At 39.5% G+C, this 23,560-nt stretch overlaps 1 protein-coding gene across 2 annotated transcripts; it reads right to left on the bottom strand.

The window, feature by feature from the left end:
• Positions 1-239: 239 nt before the first annotated feature.
• Positions 240-22,202, bottom strand: Ubxn8 (UBX domain protein 8). 2 transcript variants are annotated; one of them, XM_013158104.3, is made up of 8 exons: positions 22,008-22,202; positions 17,354-17,476; positions 14,253-14,326; positions 10,907-11,029; positions 8,375-8,509; positions 6,505-6,546; positions 1,977-2,051; positions 240-933 (listed from the first exon to the last, which is right to left on the bottom strand). In XM_013158104.3, exons 1-8 carry the CDS (start codon positions 22,093-22,095, stop codon positions 766-768), a joined length of 828 nt encoding a protein of 275 aa, XP_013013558.2. In that variant the 5' UTR covers positions 22,096-22,202; the 3' UTR covers positions 240-765. The 2 variants fall into 2 exon arrangements, with proteins under 2 accessions (XP_013013558.2, XP_063096140.1); XM_063240070.1 differs by lacking the exon at positions 22,008-22,202 and adding an exon at positions 20,865-20,985.
• Positions 22,203-23,560: the final 1,358 nt, after the last annotated feature.

Below are 23,560 nucleotides of genomic sequence, written 5' to 3'. Positions count from 1 at the left end.
AATGCTTATTTCTGGGTGCTGGATTATGAGAGATTTTTAATTATTTTTACTTATAAGGTTTTGAAAAGCTTTCCTAATTCATAATCAGAGGAGTCAGTGAACAAAAGGAACGGGTTAAGCATGGAGGAAAAATGAGTACAAGAAAGTTAATAGCCTTTTGTTCTCAGAGTTTGAACATGGTAATTGCAGTGCATGAGGGTGCTATTATATGTTTATGAGCGTAAAAAGGAAATGAGACATTCTAAAATATTCACCAATGCTTTAATGCTTTCAGTTTTCCACTTGGAACTTTGTAAATATGGCAATTAATACAACATAAAATCATACATTGCAGACCTTGGTTAAGTAAATAGTAGTATGTGCCTTTCAAAAGAACAGTAAAGCATTAAAGAACTTCAGGTTTTAATTTCTAAAAATACTGTAGAATGAAGATTTCTATTTTTCTTATTTTGAAACGCATGAATGAATTGTAAACTACTGTGTGGTCAAGAAGGATCAGAGAGACAGAAACCAAAGTCCTATGACTTTGTTTTGTAACATACTGAGAAATGATGGCAGATGGAAAGAAATATAAATTGAGTGCCTCCTTGTATACACTGTTTCCTGTTCTTATTTGGTATAAGACGGCACATCCCAAAATTTACATGCAGAGAAGAATCCTTTTACTGTTTACTGCCAAGCATGATTTTAACATGAATCTGTTACTGTACTGTTAGGTCACAGTGTAAGCGATTCTATGCAGAACAGGTAGTTCCTCATTCTTTACTAGCTGCTCTCTTCTTTCTCTTCCACAGTGAGCAGAGTATCCGCAGTAATTCCTATGTCGGCCAGTGAGCAGCTACCCTCCACTTCTAGAAGTCTTCTGGGAAAAGAAGTGAAAAGGCTGTGTAGGGATGTGTGGTAACCAATTTTCATCATCCAGGCAAATAAAACCTAGAAGATAAAAGCTCATCGTTACCAAATGCTATACACATTTGTGTTCCTTTGGATCACTCTAATTTTTTACATTGTGATATGGCCCAGGAGTAATGGAGCAGAACTTCCACATCTTTCCAAGAAACTTTTCACAGTTTAAAGGAAAATAATGTTTTCTACTTTCTGTATCCCATGCTGTGAGCAGCTCTCCTGTACCATCCCCATGCCATGCTGACCAGCTTTAGTCAGCCTACTATGGACTGAAACCTCTACCAACTGTAAGCCAAAAGAAACCATCCCTCCTTTAATTTGTGGATATCAGGTATTGTGCTTCAGTAACAAGCAAGTGACTAGAGAGATTTTGGTATTAGAAAAGTGGGCTTGTTACTGTGACACCACCTCACCACGTGTCTGAGAAGCCCCTGGGAGGAGTTTGCAAAGGTCTGGAGATGGTCACTGAAGTGGCCCTGGAATGCTGTAAACTGAGCTTAATGGGAGATTCTGGTCAGAGCCAGGAGACCAGGATGCCAGCAGACACACAGATGATAAAGATGGGTATGGGGTAACCCTAGCTACTCCAGAGGAAGGAGGATCACAAGCTCAGGCCAGCCCGGTTAACTTAGCGAGACCTTGTTTCAAAATAAAAAAGGTCTGAGATCTAGCTCAGTGGTAGAGCAGTTGCCCAAAATTTCAATTTCCAGTACCAGGAAAAAAAAAAAAAAAAACAAAAGAAAGAAAGAGAAACAAATTATACTAAAGTGAAGAACTTAGCAAAGTTTGAAGGCAAAGATCACAACTCAGAGCAGCTGACCATTCCTCCTCCAAACCTCTGTAACAATACCTGCAGATGTCCTGTTTATCACACACCTGTGATTTCTCGTATTCTGAGAGGCTAAAGCAAGAGCACTGCAAGTTTGAGCCCAGTCTGGGTGACTGACTGAGGCCCTGCTTCAAGATTTAAAAAAATAACAAGGCTGTGAATGGAGCTCCATGTGCAAGAACTTGGTCTGATCTTCAGTAATGGGGAAAAAATTCCTCAAAATACCAATTCTCTCACTTACCTGTGAACTACAAGACTTAAAAAACCTTCTCCTCAGGAGTCTCCCATTTGGACACCGCAGAGTAACAGTAACTACCTGAGGAATAAAGATGTTCAGGTCAGAATTCTAATCCAAACCAAAAATTCAATTCGCCATTCCTTATGTTATTCATTACTACTCTAGAAAACACCTGTAATCATAAAAGCTCACATGGAGATTTGCAGGAATTTAACTCTGAAAGTAATCAGATAAAGCTCACTTTAAACATAGAAATAATTCTTCCAGAATTGAAAAACAAACATCATCTAACTGACTGAGGTCAGAAACAGCCTTCCAAAGAGGACTCCAGAGACTCAATGCATCCGTCTGCCTGGATCCCATCCAGAAGTGACCTAGCAAGAGGTCCCAGTACCACCTCCCATTGTACAGACAAGAAAAGCACTAGATTGGAAAGAAACCTCGGGGGCTGGGGATTTAGCTCAGCGGCATAAGCGCCTGCCTTGCAAGCAGGCAGTCGTGAGTTCGATCCCTGGTACCGATAAAAAGGAAAAAGGAAAGAAACCTCGAGTTACCCGCCCACTCTGCTACCGCAGACTACACAGCATCTCCGTCTTCACAAGCATGTGAGAGACAGAGCCAGAATCAGTCTTGGGTGACGGAACTCAGGAAACACTCCATGTCTTGGAGCAGCTCTGGCTGTATTGACTTCACATACTGAATTCCCCAATAATCTTCCCTTTGATAAAACAGCTAAAAAGAGCTTACAAACTACTACTATACCAAGACAATTATAGAAAGAGAAGATAATGAGTTTATTATGAAATTCATTATATACCTGACAAGAAAGCCCTTCTTAGGTCTAACCTCATCAGCATCCTGGGAGCCCCTGGGCAGCATGCTAGGTGTAAATGCAGTTCAAGAGCAGCACCTCCCTCTGGAAAGTCACAGTGGGCAGTGTGTCCACTCCAGCTGGGGGCACTCAGTGGAGAGCAATTGCCTACCACTCTAGATCTTGAGTTCAGTCCCCAGTATCACACATACAAAAATTTCCACTTAAGTAGTTTAGATATTTGATTTACATCTAAATCAGTATTCTCCCCAGGATGAATGTCATCATTACATACAGCAAACATGTAATGATAAAATTTTTTCAAAGATCAGTGTAAAAGGCCAGGAGTGGTGGTGCACGCCTATAATCCCGGCCCTCGGGAGGCTGAGACAGGAGGATTGCTGCCAGTTTGAAGACAGCTTAACTGCATAGTGAAACTTCGTCTCAGACAACAACAAAAAGTATAAAGCTGAATTGTATGAAAGTTCTACTGCCCTATTACGATCTGTACTAGGGAAAAAATTCTGTAATAAAATATAAAATAACTAAATCACATACTTCTAAAAGCCAACTTTGCTTGGCTGGAGAAACAGTAAAATTTTTACAGTGAGGTTTTGTTTAAACTGCCGTAATCTGACAGGAAAATTAAAGCCAAATGCCTTATGAGAAACTATATTTAAAATTTAGTGAATCTTTTTCATTATGATGATGTAACTACTTGAGAGAACTGAACTCCAAAAATTATTCCATTACAATACTGGAAAGCTGGCTGTACAATTTCTCTTACTACTACTAATAGTGCAGTAGATTGACAAGTAGCTAAAATGTGTGGGCTGCAATTCATCCAGGAGAAAGATCAGTGTTCTAGGTCACAGATGATGGTGCACGCCTGTAATCCCAACACTTGAGAGCTGAGGCTGGAGGACTGCCTGAGTTCCAGGCCAGCCTGGACTACAAGGTAAGACCCAGTCTCAAAAAACCCAAAAAGCCAACAAAGAAAAACCAACAACACCAAGAAAATCAATCAGTGTCCCAAACACAGACTGTTAAGTAATAGCTGATTTAAAATTAAAATATAAGACAGCATCCAATAATGAAAATAGTTGCTGTATTATAACATTATATGATGATTTACAGAACTATTTTCAAATTATCTTAAATTCTAAGGTTACTATCTTTAAAGAATAGTAACATATAGTGACTATTGGATTGAAAGTTCTGGATTTTTTTCCCCCGGTACCAGGAATCAAATTCAGGACCTTCCACTTGCCAGACTGGCGCTTATGCTGCTGAGCTATATCCTGGGCCCAGGTTGAGAGGTCTCTATTCTTATTAATTACTTCCTCCTCTCAGCCTATCTCCATATTTTAGGACTCTGAGATAACTACAATACTGAACATGTAAATCAGGTGTACTGCTTAAGTAAGCACTGCACTAGTTTCCAGACCAGCCCTCCACTATCATTGGGGCCCTCATCTGTTACTCTGCCCCTTTTCATGCAAATGTCCAGTAAAACAGGAAAGTTCTCGTACGACAGTTACTTCATATACAGAAAACCATACTGATATAGATACTGACAGTGAAAGCTTCATCTATTTCTGACACTCTTAAAAATGTTAGTCCCTTCTCCCAACAAAGCAGAACTTTAAAAATGTCCCTCTCCCATATATTAGATCTCACGTTAATAAGGAAACAGAATTTCCTAAAAGTAATTTCCAGTATTCTTAAAAATAAAAAGTCTTTTACATATATATCATAAAACTCAGGTGGTTTGAAGACTTAAGTGTGTTTGTCATGACAGGAGCAGGCGAATACAGATGCTGATATGCAATGAAATCATATGACAGGTAATGATTATGATACCAGATCAAAACTGTTATACTGATAAAACAGGAAAGAGTATTTTCAAAAAGCCAAAACATGATTATATAGTTTAGAAAGAAAAATATCCCAGTCAGGCACGGTGGCACATGCCAATAAGCCCAGCACTTGGGAGGCTGAGGCGGGAGGACAACCTCAAACTGGAGGCCAGCCTAGCTACAAAGTGCATTCAAGGCCAGCTTGGACTACAGTGAGTACCTGTCTCAGAAAACAAAACAAAACAATAATAAAGACAGGAAGAAAGCTATCCGACTCTTTGATAATTGGTATATCCAATTCCTAGCTCTATGTATGCTTTTACATTAGACATACTTTATTACTAGGGTAATAGGATAGAGGATGGATTGCAAGGTCCACTCACCGAGAGTGACTACTTTCTTTTTTTTGTTTTTAACTTTTATCACGATGTTTACAGTCGATTATCATTGTTTTGAAAACTGCTACAACGGATAGGAAAAGGCAGGCGGAGAAGCCCAGAGGGACGAGGCCAATGATAGCGAACCTGTTAGAGCTTTCACTGATAAACGGCCCACTGTGGCACAAGTGCCACAGGTCGCCACCACTGGACTAGGCCAACTGCCCAGCAACAGGTCAGCAGACCTGGATGGGACGTGAAAAGCTCCAGAGCCACGGGAGGAATTGGAGGATTACTGAAAGACAATTGGAGATCTGAAGCCATCTAGGCTTGGGAATGCTTAAATGGGAATTAAGGATTTTTGCACTGATGTTTTAGAAATGCGCATAAGCAACTGTAGACAGAAAATGCCTTCCCCAAAGATAGTCCATTAAAATTAGAATATTCCACTATGTCTCAGCCTTCTCAGGCTCACAAACCTGAGACTCTGAAGAGAAAAACTGCCCTCTGCCTTCGGCCCCCAAAAGGACAGTTTTCAAAAGATTCCCTGATGGCCTGATGTTTGTAATTTGTGGACCTTCAGTGACAAACTGTTGTTCTACAGGAACAATGTCACATACTTCAAAGCCAGCGTAATTTAAAAAATTGTGTTTCCCGGAAATCTGAAGTTATATTTAACCTCTTGTGTTACAGGCTGGTTGCCATGGATACCAGAGCTTTATGAGAGGTGGCGATCAAGACAGCATATTTAAGACACAGATCTGTCAGGTACAATGGGAGATTTGAAGTTTAAGAAACAGCAACAACGGCTTTCCTTCTGGGGGGATTCAGGATCTGGACTGCTCACCTCACTGTCTCTGTCTGTGGATGACTGCCAGATTTTCTCAGCTGCGCGGCAGCAAAAAGAGACCCTGCTTTCAAGGTTGCCTCAAAAACTTTTTCCAGGAAGTACACTAGAACAGTTGCTAACCTCTGAGAAGTGGAAAGCTCCGGCCATTCTCCTTCTGGACATACTGCCCGTGACTAGCAGGGTGTGGTGCGTTTCCCGTGTCTGACAAATGTCTAACCAGGCTCGGGAAGGCAGAGCAGACAAATCAGCAGCTAGGAACCTGGCAGCTCAGCATGGGAAGGCCGAGTCCATAACGACAAACCATCCTGAAAATCTCTAACGGAAGACTTATTGAAGCATCTGCCTATTTTGATTCTGTCTTAATGAATAGTTCACTGACCTAAACTTTGAGAAACTCTCTCTCTGCCGCAGGCAGTGAGCGAGCGGGCTCTAAAAAGCAGCACGGCCAACAGAAGGCTTCCAAAACAGGACTCGGCTGAGGACTTCGAAATTATGCCATATTTGGAACAAGACTTAATTACAGTGCAGTCACATGAACATGCTATTTTTTCTCTCAACTCAAGTTTAGATAAGATATATTTACTGATGTTAGACAAAATGGAAAATATAATTTTCAGAAAATAAATAAGCTTACTTCTTCAGCTGTTTCAGAAGGTTCTTCGGGTAAGTCAGAAACCTGAAGAGATATAAATATTAGTAAAAGGAATATGTTCAAGAAGCCTTCAAAAATAACTGCAATGAGAAGAGCTCCACAGTTTCCATGGTACACGAGAGACGTGGCTGGGGGTGCAGCTCCTGGCCCTTGACTAGCAGGGGCGAGGCCCTGGGCTCATCCTCCAGGGAAGGAAAAAAAGGGAGTGAGGAGGGAACAAGCATCCAGCAAACACTTCAGATAAGCCGCTCGTCATAAAACAACACATCATAAAAATAGGACTCGAGAGGACAGTTGCCAATCCATGTTCTAAGATGAGTAAAAATTTACTATTTAAAGAAACAGGAAAAATAGTAACATGATTAAAGTTCAGTAAGATCCCACAATTATTTAATACATACACATCCACACTTCAATGAGTTCTATGTTTTCTTTTTCCTGGTTGACACTCCTAGGGGACTGGATAGTGACCACTTACTTTGGTTGCTTTTGTCATTTACTCATGTCTTTCCTGTTTCTGTTAATCTATTAAGAAATCAAATGTTGGCTGGGCATGGTGGGGTATGCCTGTAACCCTAACACTCGGGATACTGAGGTGGGAACTGCCAGTTTGTATCCAGCCTGGGCAATGAAGTGAGTCCAAGCCCAGCCTAAACTGCACAGTGAAAGCTTGTCTCAGAAAAAAAAAAAAAAAAAAGGGCCAGAGATGTATCTCAGTGGCATAAGGACCTGCCTGGCAAGCGTAAGGTCATGAGTTCGATCCCCTGCACCGCAAAAAAAAAAAAAAAAAAAAAAAAAAAAAAAAAAATGCTGCAATCATTTCCTTTCATAAAATTAATTCTTATCTTACTGTTACTAAGAACTTTACTCCAGGGATTTTTTTTTTTTAAATACCACAGACTTTTTACACAACTGTCAGCCAGAATTTCCCATCAGTATGAAGGCTATTAATAAAAGAAATTCAATTTTTTGCCAGGTGTGATGGCTCACACCTGTAATTCCAGCATTTGAGAGGCTGAGGCAGGAAGATCACTGTCAGTTCAAGGCCAGCCTGAGCTATACAGTGCATTTAAGGCCAGATTGAACTACAAAGCAAGACCCCATATCAAAAAAAAGTCAATTTTTTAATTGGTCCATAGAGCTCATTAGAGCCTTTTGAAACAACAGCAATAGTTCAATTACCTGATTCCTCCCTTCAAGCTCTACTATGCACCAGAGAATCTTAGACTGGGAAGTAACATACTGTACTAGAAACAACCTTCAGAGCCTTCCTTAAGTAAAATAGTTTTCTTATTTTGAACCTTTTTTAGCTCCAAATCAGAACCAACCAGTTTAAAAATTTGGGGAAAAAAACAAACAAACAGGAAATAGTGGGTACTATTTCCAAGCAACAAGATTACAAACCTATTTCCTAAAGGGCCACAGTGAGGAAAATGATATATTTAAGTTAATTCAAAATCTGAAATGCTCCCAAATCTGAAACTTTTTGAGCCTCAACCTGATGGCACAGGCAAAAAATTCTACACCATGAAACTACAAAATTATTCCAAAATACCACATAAAGGGAATATTCAACCTGTGGCAGGTGTTAGCCAAATGCGGCACAATAATGTCTTAAACTACCCATTGAAAATGCTTCCCTTAATAAGTACTGTATTTTTCATTTCCACATAATCAAATGACTTCCTCAAAAAGAATTATTCTCTCAAGCTATAAAGTTTGGTTCAGAACCTTAATTTAGGGTTAAAAAAGACAAATGATTTCAAGTGAGGATGGTCACTTTCTCAGGTGGTCAGGAGACACCATCTCCCCAGCCACGGTGTGGACACCACGCAAACTGGTGTTATACAACCTCCTCCTGCAGGGGCTGCCCAGTGGGTGGCAGAACTCTGGGCACAGGACGAGGCAAGCGGCATCTCTCATTGGCGTCTCTCTTTGTTTCCGAAGGTGTCTGGTTCACATTTTTAAGCACTGAATCTTCATCACCCTGGTCAAAAACAGCAGAAAATTTCTCTTCATCAATTTTACTCTATACATAACAGTTATTTATTTTACTATAATGGCATAATACATTAAAAAATGTTGTGTAGACATTGTTATTATCTCCCTAGTGTGAGGTGAAAGAATTCATAACATAGTTATAATACTAATTTCTCTTAGTTCATTGAAAACAAAGGTTTGTGCTATTGGACAATTAAATATAGACATCTTGTGCTCTCAGTAACTAATTTAAAGATAATAATACACAATGTATTAACCACTGTTACCCTCTGTCTTGTTTGAAAATTGTGGGTTGTTTTTTTTTTTTGAATGTTAAATCATCATTAGGCCCGCCAAAATTAAAGCATTCTCTCCTTGGACCTTTTTTGGGGAGGGGGTACTGGGAATCAAACTTGAGACTCACACTTGCTAGAAAGGTGTCTGCACCACTGAGCTAAGTCCCAGGCATTCTCCTTAGACTTTTACACAAGGCTTAATATCTTGCAGAAAGTAGTGTAAGCTTATCCAATTCTGGGGTCTCCTCTGCTAGACAAGAGGATGATGGGGCACTTCCCACTGCTGATCAAGCCCAAGCTTCTCAGCAGGATGGGAGAAAGAAAAAAGCCTGAATGATATCCTAAAAGAAGCAAGACAGTACTGGGGGGTTTGTTTTCAAAGCCTGTGAAAATAGAACATATGTAAAACCTTGTCTTCATATGTGACCATGCAAAATTTCCATAGCTGAATGTGGCCTGATTATATATAAAGATGGTGTGGCTTTCAAACTTTAACCTTCCATTTTAATCACTCTAGGAGACAAAACATTTTTTTCTCAGAAATTAAAAACGGTACTCTTTTGGTGGGGTGGGGGGTAGGGGGGTTGTTTTCATTTTTCTTTTTGAGACAGTACTCACTATGTAGATCATACTGGCCTCAAATTCATGATCTCCCTGCCACAGTTTGCTGTGTGCTAGAATTACAGACATGTACCACTACACCCTGCAAAGATTACTCTTTATTAATATTATGTACTAACATTTTTTCTTTAACAAAACTAATTTATTTAAATGTTAAACTGTCAAACACAGACTCACTAGTTTGGTAACTCCTTCCATAACAACTGTTCTTCTAAGAGAAAATGTTCTCTTTATCTGACTATACTGTTTACCACTGTGTGTGTGTGTGTGTGTGGCAGAGGAGGGTATCAATCCCTCTTTCTTTATCCTAAGAAAATCTGGTGGAAGAAGCGTGGGGAATGGGAATCAAAAGATCTTAATGCTAAAAATGTAACTTTCCAGGCCCAGCCCAGACTGCCCACGCAACCCCAGGGCCAGTGCCATGACTCTCACATGCTCTGAAGATGGCCTGGACACAAGGGGCAGATGACTACCTCACCGTGGACCAGGATAAAGCAAACCTGGCAAGCCAGTGTGGTGGTGTGTGCCTATCATCACAGCTGACCTAGGAGGACCACGGAAGCCCTAGAGATGAGACTGACCTGAGCAATACAGTGAGCCTTGTCTCCAAAAATACAAAACCCAACCTACCAAAGTCTATCAGGCACAAAACTCAACAGAAGGCAAACTCAGAAGTGAAATCACAAGCCAGGCATGGTGTGCATGTCTATAGTAACAGCACTAGGGAGGCTGAGGTTGGAGGATTGCTGTGAGTTCTAGGACAGCCTGGGCTACACAGTGAATTCAAGGTCAGCCTAAACCCCCAAACAAACAAACAAACAAAAAAGTGAAATCACCGCATAGATTGGTTTTATTTTCGGTTGCCCATCTTTCCCATTAATTGTAGGTTTACCCTAAGAACCCTGATTCTCTTTACTGGATCATTTTCTTTAACAAGACAGTGAGAGACGCAGTGTTAACAAAAAGCCAATTACCAAAAAACCAAAAATGTTTTTGGAAGAGAAATGGGTCTTACACATAAAAACTGTAGCCAGTTAATCTTAACATCTGTATGAATATCCTTCTTTCTATGAAAACTTAAAATTGTAAACTTACATTAGTTAATGAAGAAATTTTTCCTTAATGTCAGAAGGAAAAAATAATCCAAATCCAATCTAGCTTTTAAAACAGAGTCAAACATAATGTGAGCTTTATACCTTGGAGGTCTAAATTTAGGAAAGATCAAAATTTTCTTAAAATAGTGGTTTCTCTGCATTTTTCTTGAAGACTGCCTCATGATATTTTCTAAAATACATACACTTCAAGCACCAAAAACCATTTAACTACCTGGCACATGAGCATGCTGAATAAAAACTGACATATAATCAGTAACAACAAAGACTCCTAAAAATCTGACTTTCCGGCTTAACATCATTTTCAATTTTTAAAACAAATCAATAAAAGGAAATATAAGTAATAGTAGCATTCAAAATAGAGTATTTTCTAACCCCAAGTCTGTGACCACTGGTTAATTTCCAGCTTTCACCCATCATTTGATAAAAGCGCTCTTCCAGCTTTTTTAACTTCATTTCCTGACGAGGTTTTAAAATGTCCTCTGTGTATCTACTGGCCTGTTGAAGAAAACAAAGTACACATTACTATATGTTAATGTTCCTAAAAAATTTACACTATCAGCTGGGTGTGGCAGCACACACCTGTAATCCCATCACTCAGGAGGCTGAGGCAGGAGAACTGCCATGAGTTCAAAACCAACTTGGGTTATACAGTAAATTCAAGGCTTGAAAAACTAAACAGCAAGAAGAAAAATTCACAGTCTATAAAACTGTAAATAAGAACCAAGTTAGATATTGTTGTCACACTAACTTGCTCTAGCCAATAAAACAGCATCCCCAATTTTGCATTACATAAAAATTCTCATTTATGAGACAGATCCATCTCAGCCTGGCAGGTGCCACCAGCCAGAAGGCCCTTTCCCGGGGCAGCCAACACCAGCAGAGAGAACTAGCCATCTACCTCTGCCTGTAGGGAACTGCCACTGGAAGGCTGCAGCAGGAGTAGCGACACACAGTCAGATAGCTCTGTGCACCTGTACGCCACCATTGGAGGCCCTTGGTTCCTTTGGGCAGCCATTGCCCAATAGTGGAATCAGACAAAAACACCCCTGTGTGTCTGCCACCACTGCAGGAGTCCCAGGGTAGACACACAGGCTGAGAGAAGCAGCTCCACCTCCATGTATCCCTGATCATCAGTGAAGCCCCAGTGTGCTTCACATCCTACTACCTCCCTGTAAATCTGGGGTTAGAGGAACCCAGGTATCTGTCCCATCCCCCTAATACCACGGAGGGGCAGCCAACATGGGAGGTACCTGGGGCCCACAACCAGCTTGTGGGGAGGAACCCAGGAGAATGTCAAAATGAAGGAGGAAAAGGCAATCTCAGACCTCTAGCCCACACAGAACAAGTCTGGGAGATATAGTCATGAAAGAAAATGGAAGTCACACACCTGAAATCTCTGAGAGGATAGCAACTGAAATAAGGAAACAATTTCATGAGATTGGAAAAGCAGTCAAATCAGAAATAATGTCTGAGGTAAAAGAAGAAAAGAAGACACAGACAATAAAGAGGAGCACAGGAAAATAATGGAAACCTTGAATGAATGTACAAAGGAATTAATTACAACGCATGAAACAGATTCAAACAGAGATCCAGGAAATTAAAAATTCAATCAAAAGCTGGCAAAACCACTTGAAAGAGACTGAAGATAGACTTTCAAACCTTGAAGATAGGATAGCAGCTAGTGATTGTAAAAGGAAAGATCTCTTAAAAACAACCCAGAATCAGGAAATAACAACTCAATGGCTGCAAGATGATGCAAAGAAGCATAATTTAAGACTTTTAGGTGTTAAAAAAAAAAAGACTGATAGGTGTTGGTGAAGAAGCAGGGATCAACACAAATGAAATTAAAATGCTATACACAGAAATAATAGAAGAAAACTTCCCAAACATGGGACATCGATCTGCTATGCAGATAAGTGAGGCATACAGGATTCCAACTAGCCAAAACCAAAGTAAATCTACACCCCGACATATAATAATCAAGATTCCAGAATTTCAGCACAAGAACAGAATATTAAAAGCTGTTAGAAAAAAGAGACAGATCACCTATGAAGGAAAACCAATCAGAATCACAGCAGACTTACCAACACAAACCATCAAGTCAAGAAGAGTTTGGAGTAAAGTGTTTCAAACCCTGAAAGAAAACATCCCAGATTGATCTACCCTGAAAAACTATCTTTCAAAACTGATGGAAAACTAAGATACTTACATGATAAAAAACAACTGAAGGAATTCATGAATACCAAACCAACCCTACAGAGAGTGGTGAAGGATATTCTAGACAGAGCCAAAGATGACCATGGTTCCAGGAACAGCAGCAGAGGAGGATCACCAAACAGGGCAGACAACTGAATGAGAGGGAAAAGTGGAGGGCCAACAGCAGGAAGACAGCATGGCAGAGATGAACCAATGCAGGTCAGTTGTAACCATTAATGCAATGGCCTCAATTCACCAATAAACCCTGTCTCAAAAAGACAAAAAAAAAAAAAGAACCTTGGAAAAATAAGAATAGGATTGATACAAGAAAAATTTAATTGCTGACCTGCTAGATGTCAAATGAGCCAAGTTCATGGCCCCACAGATTGGAGGAATAAAGTCACAAACCAAAGAAAATGTTTAGTAGAGTTTTACTGGAAATGAGTGAACAGCTCCTGATTTCCAGGAGGGGTTCCAACTGGGGTGGTCATCAAGGCTCCACTTCATGGGTAATTTATACAGCAGTGTCACAGTGTGTCTATGTGGGTTAAACCACAATTAATCTATAGGATTACAAGTATAGTTGCTTAGCTAATACTGAGCAATAGGAAAACCAATCACAGAGCAGTGCACATGGAAAAAACAATGGCATTTTGGGGATAGGATGGGTTCAGATGTTCGGGCCTCCCACCTGGCTACTGATGCCCACCAAGACTTACTGGACCAACTTTTGTTAACTACAGTATAATTTCAAGTCACTGTTTATCTCTTGGGCAGGCACATAGGCCTGGCCATTGTATTTTTATCTTGAGGCCAGGTCTTCAGATGCACCTCCAGCAGCAATTCTAATGTCTTTATTTTTTTCTACTGGTTTTCTTGAGAGCCCAGTCCCTCCCTGACTTTATACTAATTTCTATTACTTAGTGGTCTATAATAGGATGTTACAAAAAAGAGAAAATGAGAAAGTAAGTAGTCTTGGAAATTAACATTACAATACCTCAAATAATCAACTGAAATTCCCTAGAACCACTAAAATGGACAGTGGACAAGAAGATGAAACAACTGGGCTCAATCTCTTATTCCTAAATTCACCTAAGGGGTTTCCCAAAGAGAAGGATACAGAAAATATTCAGGAAATAATACGAGGAAGTTTTACAGAACTAAAGGACAGGTCTACGTATTGTAGCAACTTAATTTCTTGCACAAAAAAATGAAAAAGCCTCATATCAAATGATATCACAGCATGGGACACAAAGGCAGACATCTATAATCCTAGCACTCGGGAGGCTGGAGCAGAAAGGATCATCATGAGTTCGAGGCCAGCCTGGGATACACAGTGAGTTCAAGGCCAGCCTAAATTACATTGTGAGACCCTGTACCTCCCTCTCCTTCTGTCTCTCTCACATACATAAATACACACATGCATATACATATACAATATGCATTGTATGTACACATGTATATCCTTAACTTAATGTCTTATCAGGCATAGTTCTACATCAGATAAGCAACTATGCTTTACCTTTTCATTCTGTACTTCTTGTTGTTTTTTTCTCACGAGTTGTCTTCTTTCATTTTTCTCTTTTTCTTCATCTTCTAAGTCATCAAAACATAAAAGTGTTTTTTAATTTCTACATGTCAATAAACCAGATGGCATATTCTCTAAAGATAGTCTGTAGATTTTAATATTTTGAAAGAGATAAACAGCCTTCAAAAAAGATTATTTTTTCAAGTAATGAAAAAGTATATGCAAACAGTTGAAACAAAGAAATCTGCACATGAAATCTATAGCAAAGTTTGTAACAGGCTCTGTACTGACACTATTCTCTGACAGGTGTTATTATACATAACAGTACTGCTAAGGAAGCTTCCAGAATATTCTGATGATGCCACTGGATTTGTAAGTTCTTTGACTCAGGAAAGATGGAAATCAGACACAGCCAACAGGTAATAGTAAAGACGGTTTCTGAGAATCATAGATACATAGCAGCAGGCTGCCCCTTAGCAAAGGTCAGGAAAGAGCAGAATACAGGCTACCACACAGATAGAGAAGTCCTGTTGGTGGAATACCATGAGATTAGACATGTTTTCTATAAAAGAAATAGCATATATATAAATCGATGTAGCAACAGCACAATGTACATGTATATGCATGAGCACAAAGCCTAGCAGCATGGAGTACCGTCTCCGAGTATCTCCCTCAATGTGTGAAGGAGTCTTGGTTACTTCTGATCGGTCTTTGGGGCAAAACTGACTCGGGCTGGCAAGGAGCCCTCCTGTTTTTATTCTAGGTGAGGTAAGGTTGGTGCAGTGGTTGTTCACCTCTTCTTTTAGTCACGAGCCATCACAACCCTATTTTTCTTGTCTTAACAGAACTTCAGCAGGTCTGGGGTGCAGCACGGAAGCCCACTACTGCACGTAAAGTATGCAGTAGACAAGCTGCGGGCATAACGAGTGTCATTCTGCTGCCACTGGATGTGACAGTAAAAGCACCATGGTACCCAAAGTTAAGTGCCCTTTCAACCCCTAAAATGACTGAACCAGTGTTAGTCTACTACCCACTGAATGTTACCAGGAAGGATTTCTGTTGTGTGGGTGCTTTTTTACACTTGGTATACTAAATCTCATTTTTAAGTATGTAGCTTGATCTTTAAAACATTTAAAGAATAATTTTCTAATAGAGCAGTAATAATATCTGAAATGGCTTACAAATATTAACAATGCATCAGAAACTACTTCCTTGAAGACTGATCCACCTTTTAGAAAAATACATCTGTCCAACTCCCTGGCTCCTTAAGAAGGAGCATCCCTTTTGCCCACAGCTTTATCCCTAGGGCAGCAGTTTTTTCCTTAAATTATAAAATGAAGGTTAGGATAGCCGAGTGCATCAGGAAACCAGAAGGCCCAGTGTGACCACAGGTTTGCTATTTGGTCAGTCAGACTCACTGATCTTAAGATACTTGCCTAACTGAATCGAGGTACTTGAAAATGAATCAATAGTATTACCTTTTTTCTTTTACTTTTGTTCTTCTCGTGTGTGTCTATATGCACACTACAAATGAAACTCAAGGCTTTGCACAAGTGAGGCAAACACTCTCCCACTGAATTACGTGTCCACCCTTAGAAGACAATCACTGAGTCCCTGTGAACGCTTCTGAGCCTCTGATGCAGCAAATGGCACACCTTTCCATCTCAATATCCCAGTGACAACAGGAAAGACAGGAAGAATAGCAGCAAGCTGACTTTACACTCACCTGAAGAAAACCCTTCAGTAAGCAGCACTAAATGCAGTCTTAATGGTTATACATGTTAGACAACATTAGCTTCACTTGAGGATTATGTCTCTCAACTGCCAATCCATAGATTTACCAGATAACTTGTACTTCAGCAATAAAAAGATACAAAGGTACTTAAGGTACCAAAACTATGGCAAGAGTTGATTTCCCTTATTTGTAAAATAGAAAACAGACTGCCTGACAGCTAGTTTAACGTAAGCACCAAGCATCCCACTGGTATCAAAGTACTTTATTTTTCTTTATTAATGAGTGGTGAGAATTGAACTCAGGACTTTGCACATGCTAATCATACCTCTATAATTCCAGCCTTGAAAATATATTAAACACAAAATTCCTGGTGAAAATTATAGTACCCTTAATTTCCAACTATGTTAAAGAATAAAAGACTAAGTAACTTACCAAAAGAAAAACACAAAAACAGTATCCATGATTAAGAGATCTTGAAACAGCTATATTGTCACTATGACTCAAATGACTTTTAGCATGATTTCTTTCATACTTAAGATGAAAGGGCTATAAATTAATCACTTCATATTTAACATTTAAATATTTTAAATTTTTATTTATTTACATTTAAATACACAAACAATAAAACCAAATATAAACTACCAAATTCATTTTTGGTGAACCTTTTCCTACTACATATAAGAATGCAGCTTTTAGTTTTAAAGCTCATCTATTCTGAGTCCACATACATATTATTTTAAAAGCCTTCTAGAACTCAAATTCTAACTTATCAAAAAAGAAACAAAAATAAAAACAAGCATGATTTCCTAAAACTAAAAGCACTTTATAGGTGCCTAAATTAATATAGGTAGCATTAAACTTAAAATGCGAATGAAAAGCCTTTTAAAGATTAATAGTAAAAACAGCTACACCTGTAATCCCAGCACTCAGGAGGCTGAGGTAGGAGGATCATTACAAATTCAAGACTAGCCTGGGCTACAAAGTGAGCTCAGAGCAAGCCTGAACTGCATAGTGAGACCCCATCTCAAAAAAAAAAGGTAGATATAATTACTCTTTGAAAAAGTTTACAAACCATAGATATCACACAGCAGTTTAAGTGATACAAATACACAATAGAAAATTAGGTAATTTACAATGCAACAAACTCAGAAATGATAGTTTCAGAAATACATATAAGAAAAGAGTACAGTTTCTGATAATGTTGAGATTTACAGTTTTCAAAATAATCATCACCAAAGTTATAAAGGATCATACTCCTTGAAATTACACATCACAAATCTATGGTTCTTACCATGCAAAATTGTAAATAAAAGAAATGTGAGTAGAAAAATTTAAAGGGAAGCGTAAATAATAAACTCACCTTTCAGATAAACTTGGGAAGATCTGAGTGAGTTAAGCAATGAGGTAGTCGCAGAAATAATTAAAGTAAGAAGAGCAAGCAGTAAGAATATCCGGCCACACAGCAAAATGAAATCTTTAATTCCTAATAAAGGAAAAAGAACACAATTAAAGACAATTTTTTGTCTTTAATAAGGAGTAATAGATTATCTGTACCAAAAATGTGTAGTAAGTTATATAACCGTGTTACAGTCTCTCTCTCTCTCTCTCTATATATATATATATTCATTCCTTTAGACACTAAAATTCATATAGTGGTTATCATTACCAGAACAAACTTCCAGAAAATAATTCCAGAATAAACATCTTCTATTATAGGAATACAGTCATAATTACAGTGCTGAGCTACATTATAAACACTAGGATACCAGCCACAGTGAGAACATCTGTAATTCCAGTGCTCTGGGAAGCTGAGGAAGGAGGAAGGCAAGTCTGAGCCCCCCTAGACAACTTAGAGACCTAACAAGATCCTGTCTCAAAACCAAAAATAAAAGACTGGGAGTAGCTTAGCGCAAAAGCCCCGGGTTCAATCTCCAGTATTAATTAATAGATAAACAGGCAAATCAAATGTCGGTAAAACATAAGCTCTGGTTTCCTTTCTACCCAGAAAGGAGGAAAAAGTTTATATAACTTAAAATATGTAAAATACTTGCTTTGTATGATACAATTTGCTAATGCTAAGCAAAGAGAAAGTTGAGTAAATGGTTTCTACTTCTAGGAGTTTTTGGTCTTGTTTTGTTTTTTAATTTTCTAAAGTTTGTTGGCAGACATATAAAGCCATATTAACAATGTGATTAGAGATGACAGTCAATTAAGCATAAAAGAAGGAACACAATAAAACTTAACACAATTAAATGCTTTTTTCCTCTGTTTTTTTTTAATGCTGCAGTTGTTGCTTTGTTTTTAAATTAGGATCTTGCTATGCAGCCCAGGCTGGCCTGGAACTCTTGGCAATCCTCCTGTCTTGGCCCCCTAGTGCTGGGATTCCAGGCATGTGCCACCATGCCCCGCAATGTTATATTTAAACTGAAAACATGTTTGTTAGTCTTTAATAATAATAATAAAGTTAAAAAAATTTCTTTTTAATCACAGCTCCTCTAACTTTTACCAACATTAACTACTGATTAAGGTGTTATTCAATACAATATATAACTGAATCTAGGGTAACTCTGACCATTACAAAAGTAATTTAACACCTAAATATTAATACCATAGAGAAACCACAGTGCTTTGGGATGCATGTTCCATAATATTGCTTTTTGTACTAACAAGTAAGCAACCTGCAAGTATCACATGGGAATATAAAAGAACTAGATTTGTGTGTACATCTTTCAAGTAAAAAAATATTGAATTAAGGTTTCTGGGGCATTCTTAAGGAAGGTGGGTAGCTAGGCTCTACAGCCTATAACCAGGGTACTTTGAAGGATAACAAATGTGAAGAGCCAGCCTTAAGTACTTAATCTCAGTACCCTTAAAATGAATTGGTGAGGCCTGGAGATACTACTCAGTGGTAGAGCACAGGTCTAGCATCCGTGAGGCTCTTGGTTTGACTCGCAGCCTGGCAATGAAGGCTTTTATACAACAGCAAAAAGATATGAATCATTTTTCAATACTGTATGCCTAAAAAGACAGTAAGGAGACTGAATAGGTAGTTCCATCTCCGCCCCTGCATCATGGTTCGGACTCCACATGGCAGGCATAAGCATGTTAGTAACCAGCAGGGCATGGTGACAGAGGCCTGTAATCTCATCACTTAGGAGGCTGAGACAAGAGGATCACTGTAAGTCTGAGGCAACCCTGGGCTACAGAGTAAGTTCAAAGCTAGCCTGAACTAGTGAAACCCTGTCTCAAAAAACAAAACAAAATGAAAACCATAGGAAACAACCACTAGCTCACAACAAAGCATTCCAGAAGGAAGTGTTAAGTAAAAATGTCAAGAACGAGGAGATGCTGCCAGGATTTTGTTTATATTTCCTAGGACTTTGGCCTAGTGTTATTAAGACTGTGTAGAGGCACACATCTGAATTCCAACGTGTAGGAGGCTGAGAGAAGAGGATGGACAGTTCAAACCTAGCCTAGACTATGTAAATGAGAACATATCTCAAAAAATAAATACATTAGGACATGGTGACAAGGTCTGGGAACACAAAAACACATTAGAAGTGGTCTCTACCCTCAAGAATTGCATTTTCATTATTTAGTTATTTCTTATGTTTGTCTTAATTAAGGGGAAAAATTTTAAAAATTAGGATATATAATAGTAACTCTTTTTGATTTCCTATTAACTTGTTTTGAAGTCCTGTAATACTCCCACGATCTTGTTTTGACTGATTAGACTCTGTTCCATTCTGTATGATAGTATCAAGTTTGAGGGTATAGGCAACTACTTTGAAGGCAATAAGATTCACTATGATGCCCATTCTGGTTTGACTATTGTCTCCTTTGGAAGTCCTGTAATGTTTACAATGCCTAAGTTTTATTGGTCTTGTTCTCTACTGTTTTGTCCAACTTTATAATATCTAATGAGATAGACAATTCTTTTTAAGGAAACAAGAGACAATGTTGATAACTATTGTTGATAACCTTGTACTCTGTTCTACACCATGTGCTATGTCTATCCTTGGTTTTGACTGACAGCTTTGTTTTGCCATATTTGACTGTATTCTCTCCCCCCCCAAAAAAGTAGTAAGAACTAAGGAGTAATAAAATCCAAAATGTGTAAATTTTGTTGTAAAAAAGAGAGGGGGAAAAAAAGGAGCTCTAACGGATATAACAGCAAGTGTGTTTAGGGGTGTTAAATAGCTGACTATATCAATGTTTTTGGATCACTGAACACAGCTGTTTGTAGTCTCCCTGTTTGAATGTCCACTTTGTATTCTTTGATACTGTGAATTGAGCAACTATTTTCAAGATGATAATATGTAATCTATTAACAGGTGATTTCTTACTGTTATGTTTTTTTTTTTTTGTAGTTCTGTATTACGTGTACCCTTACACTGCTTTGTTTTGTTTTGTGTTTTTCTCTTTTTCCTCTTAAATAAAAAAAAAAAAAAAAAAAAGAATTGCATTTTCCAGGGGCTAGAGCTGACTGAGGAGCAAAACTCCTACAGCCCTTAAGTGATGATCTGACTGATTAGTGTCTGGGACACTAGCACAAAGTAAAAGGTTCTGAATAAGCAGATAAGGGTGGGTGCTGGAAAGGTACAGCAGCAGGTGAATTCTGTAACAGTTAAGGATGAATCTGACTATTTCATTTATCATTTTACTAAAGATCTTGTTATATCTCAACATAGCTCGAGTCAGTAGGAAAGCTGTAAATTTTTTTAAAGCATCTTATTTCAAACAACAGTTCTGTCCACCTGACTCCTCAGAGGTGGGAAGGATAAAGAGAAGAAAGAGCTAAGAGGGTTTTTTGTTTCTATTTTTTCTTAATAGTATTTTGAGAGAGGGTCTCAGTAAATTGCTAAATTCACCAGCTGGGCTTGCATTGTGATCCTCATGCCTTGGACTTCCCGAATGCTGGTGTAACAGGTGTACACCACAGTGCCCATCTTTACCATGATTTTTCTGTTGGCACATAGCTTAAAGAGAAAGACAAATATATAAATTTATTACTAATTATGTCCAAAAATCAACTCCTGATTTTCCACACCTGTTTTCCTTTTAGTTACCTGTTACTACTGGCCCTATTAGAAATCTATCGCTGTTCAGTCCCCTCTCACCCAAAACATCAAGCTATCAAATAAGCATGACCTGTGCTCGTTTTTACTGTTATTCTAATAACATGCTACTTACCTACTTCATAACCCTAGCCTACCTCATTGCCTTCCACTATAGCTTCCTTCCAAAACATTCTCCACAGAGTCTAGGATGACCTTTTTAAAACCTCAAGGAAACTATCTGTCCTCCCTAAATCCATAGAATGGGGATTATAGATAGTACCTATCTAGAGCGGCTTGTTTCTGTAATCCCAGCACCCTGGAAAGCTGAGGATCATAAATTTGAACCCAGCCTGGGAAATTTGCAAGTTAATGAGGTCCTGTCTTAAACTTTAAAAGGGCTGGGGAATATAGGTTAGTATGAAAGTCCGAGTCAATCCCCACTATCGGGGTGAAAAGTCTACATAGTCCTTATAATCATCGAACACATTAAATGAAATAGTGCATAGCATTTAATGTCTGACACATAGAGGGGTCAATGAATGTTATTATCTTGAGCCTCTTTCCCCCACTCCTTGATCCAAACCACACTGGCCTTCATCCTTTTGCTCCCACGTGCCAGTCTTTTTGCTGGCATACTCCCCAAGTTTCTCGGTCTTTCCTTTTCTCAATGCCTTTATTCCCTTCTGAGCACGAACTAAAATTTGAAAATCCAGTACTGTCTACGACTGCCCCTGTACTCCTCGCCTCGGTTCCTTTCAACGCTAAAATTTGCCAGACCTGGAGGAAACTTTTTGCCAAACGGAGTCGGATCCGGAAAAGGGAGGTGGCATGATGCAGTCTGGGAACTGTAGTCAGAGCCGCTCTACAGAGCCGCGGCTGGAGTAGCTAATCCAATCAGAAACGTGTGAAAAGTTTCCAGCTGTGGACACCAGGGGACAAAAACTGAACAATTACCTATCTCTGGGATCCCACGCTGGAGTTCCAGACACAAGAGGGGGATTGCAGAGAGCAGGCCGATGCCAAAGACCACCCGGGACGCCATGGTGGAGGCAGCGTCCGTGCAGACACAGGACCCGCCCCTTCCGGAACAGGGCCCGCCCCTTTCGGACACAGAGCCCGCCCCTTTCGGGCATGCCTCAGCGGGAAAGAATTTGGGCGTGGAGCCTCCTGGCCTACCCCGAGATGGTTAGTGGTGGGTCTGAGATAAGCTTCTGTGTTTTTGATAGTTTGTGGTTTTCTTTCTTCTTTCTTTCTTTTTTCTTTGCTTCTTTTTTTCTTTCCTTCTTTCTTTTTTCTTTCTTTCTTCCTTCCTTTCTTTCTTTCTTTCTGTCTGTCCGTTTTTGAGACAGAGTCTCGCTGTGCAGTTCAGGCTGGAGTTAAGCTCACTTTGTAGCCCAGGCTGGTCTCGAACTCCAAACAATCCTCTTGCCTCAGCCTCCCGAGTGCTGGGATTACAGGTCTGCGCCACCGGGTCGGCTCCCTAATGGTTCCAGCGCGAAGACAGCTCAAAAGTGAGGTCTAACACTAAATAGCTGCAGCCCCACATCACCCACGGCCAGATCACTGCAGACCTGCTACCGCTGTTGCTTTTTTCAGTTTTGCCCACGCGTGCTGTTAAGGATTTAGCTTTGGCCTCTCAGCCTCATTGCCATCATGTGATGTTCTGCTGCGCTTACCCCAGTCTGCAGCTCAGCTACAACACGGAGGTCCTCGCGACCGATAGTTTCCTAACTTTGAAATCAATTTAATTGAAGTGACATTTATTTGTTAATAACTCACCCGGTACTGTAGAATTCCTGGAGGTTCATATATGTAAACCTTATCAAATTTGTCCTCAAGAAACTCAGCTTAGTGGGAAAGACACCCTGTGAACCGACAAATCCAATACAGCGCCTGCAGGCTGTGACGAGGGTGCCCAGGGCGCTAGAGAAACAGCTTGGGTAGGCCTTAAGAAATGTTTTATAAAGGTAGGGATTTGGGTGGCAGGATCTGAAAAGAAGAGAGGGATTTCAAATTCACGAACTACCTGTGGTCAAAGTATTGCTGCAATTTAGAGCTTTAATCTGAGGGCTTAGGGGTACTCTGCAGCTAGGGTCTCAGAAGACTGTGTATCCCCCCCCAAAAGTGTGAACTATGAGGGCACGATCTCAATCAGGGTAAGGTAATTGAAATTATTAATGTCATATCAAATAATCATATTGACCCAGGCTTCTGTTGTCTGTCCAGTGTTCATTGTTGCGTCTGGGGGAGGAACACTGCTGTTCTCTGGCGTGTGCACTTCACAAGTACTGCAACTTAGCCCAATAATAAATTAAAGGGACAAATTTTGACGAAAGGCAGACACTTTGTAAAGAGGAAAAGAAGAGAGAAAGGAGAAGATAGATAACTGCCCTTATAAGAAAGAATCAGGAATAAGGGTCTCGGGAAAGATGAAGGAGCTGAGTCTTTTGTTTTCAGGTTTTTGTTTTTGTCTTTTTGAGAGAAGGGCCCCTTACCCACTGCAGGCT

The sequence above is a fragment of the Cavia porcellus genome, unplaced genomic scaffold (genome assembly GCF_034190915.1).
Source record: "Cavia porcellus strain 051 isolate PalLab524CR breed Dunkin Hartley unplaced genomic scaffold, mCavPor4.1 scaffold_29, whole genome shotgun sequence".
NCBI lineage: Eukaryota > Metazoa > Chordata > Mammalia > Rodentia > Caviidae > Cavia > Cavia porcellus.
The sequence above is the reverse complement of the archived record's forward strand: the minus strand, read 5'-3'. Positions and strand labels throughout refer to the sequence as shown.

Bases quoted from the DNA above. Each gene is read 5' to 3' on its own strand.
- Ubxn8 (XM_063240070.1), bottom strand. From the start codon at position 20,970: ATGTGCCAACAGAAAAATCATGGTAAAGATGGGCACTGTGGTGTACAC. The intron at 11,030-14,252 runs GTAAAGCATAGT...TTTCTTCAACAG, and splicing joins AAGAAGTACAGAATGAAAAG to GCCAGTAGATACACAGAGGA. The intron at 8,510-10,906 runs GTTAGAAAATAC...GTTTTTGACCAG, and splicing joins CCAGTGGTCACAGACTTGGG to GGTGATGAAGATTCAGTGCT.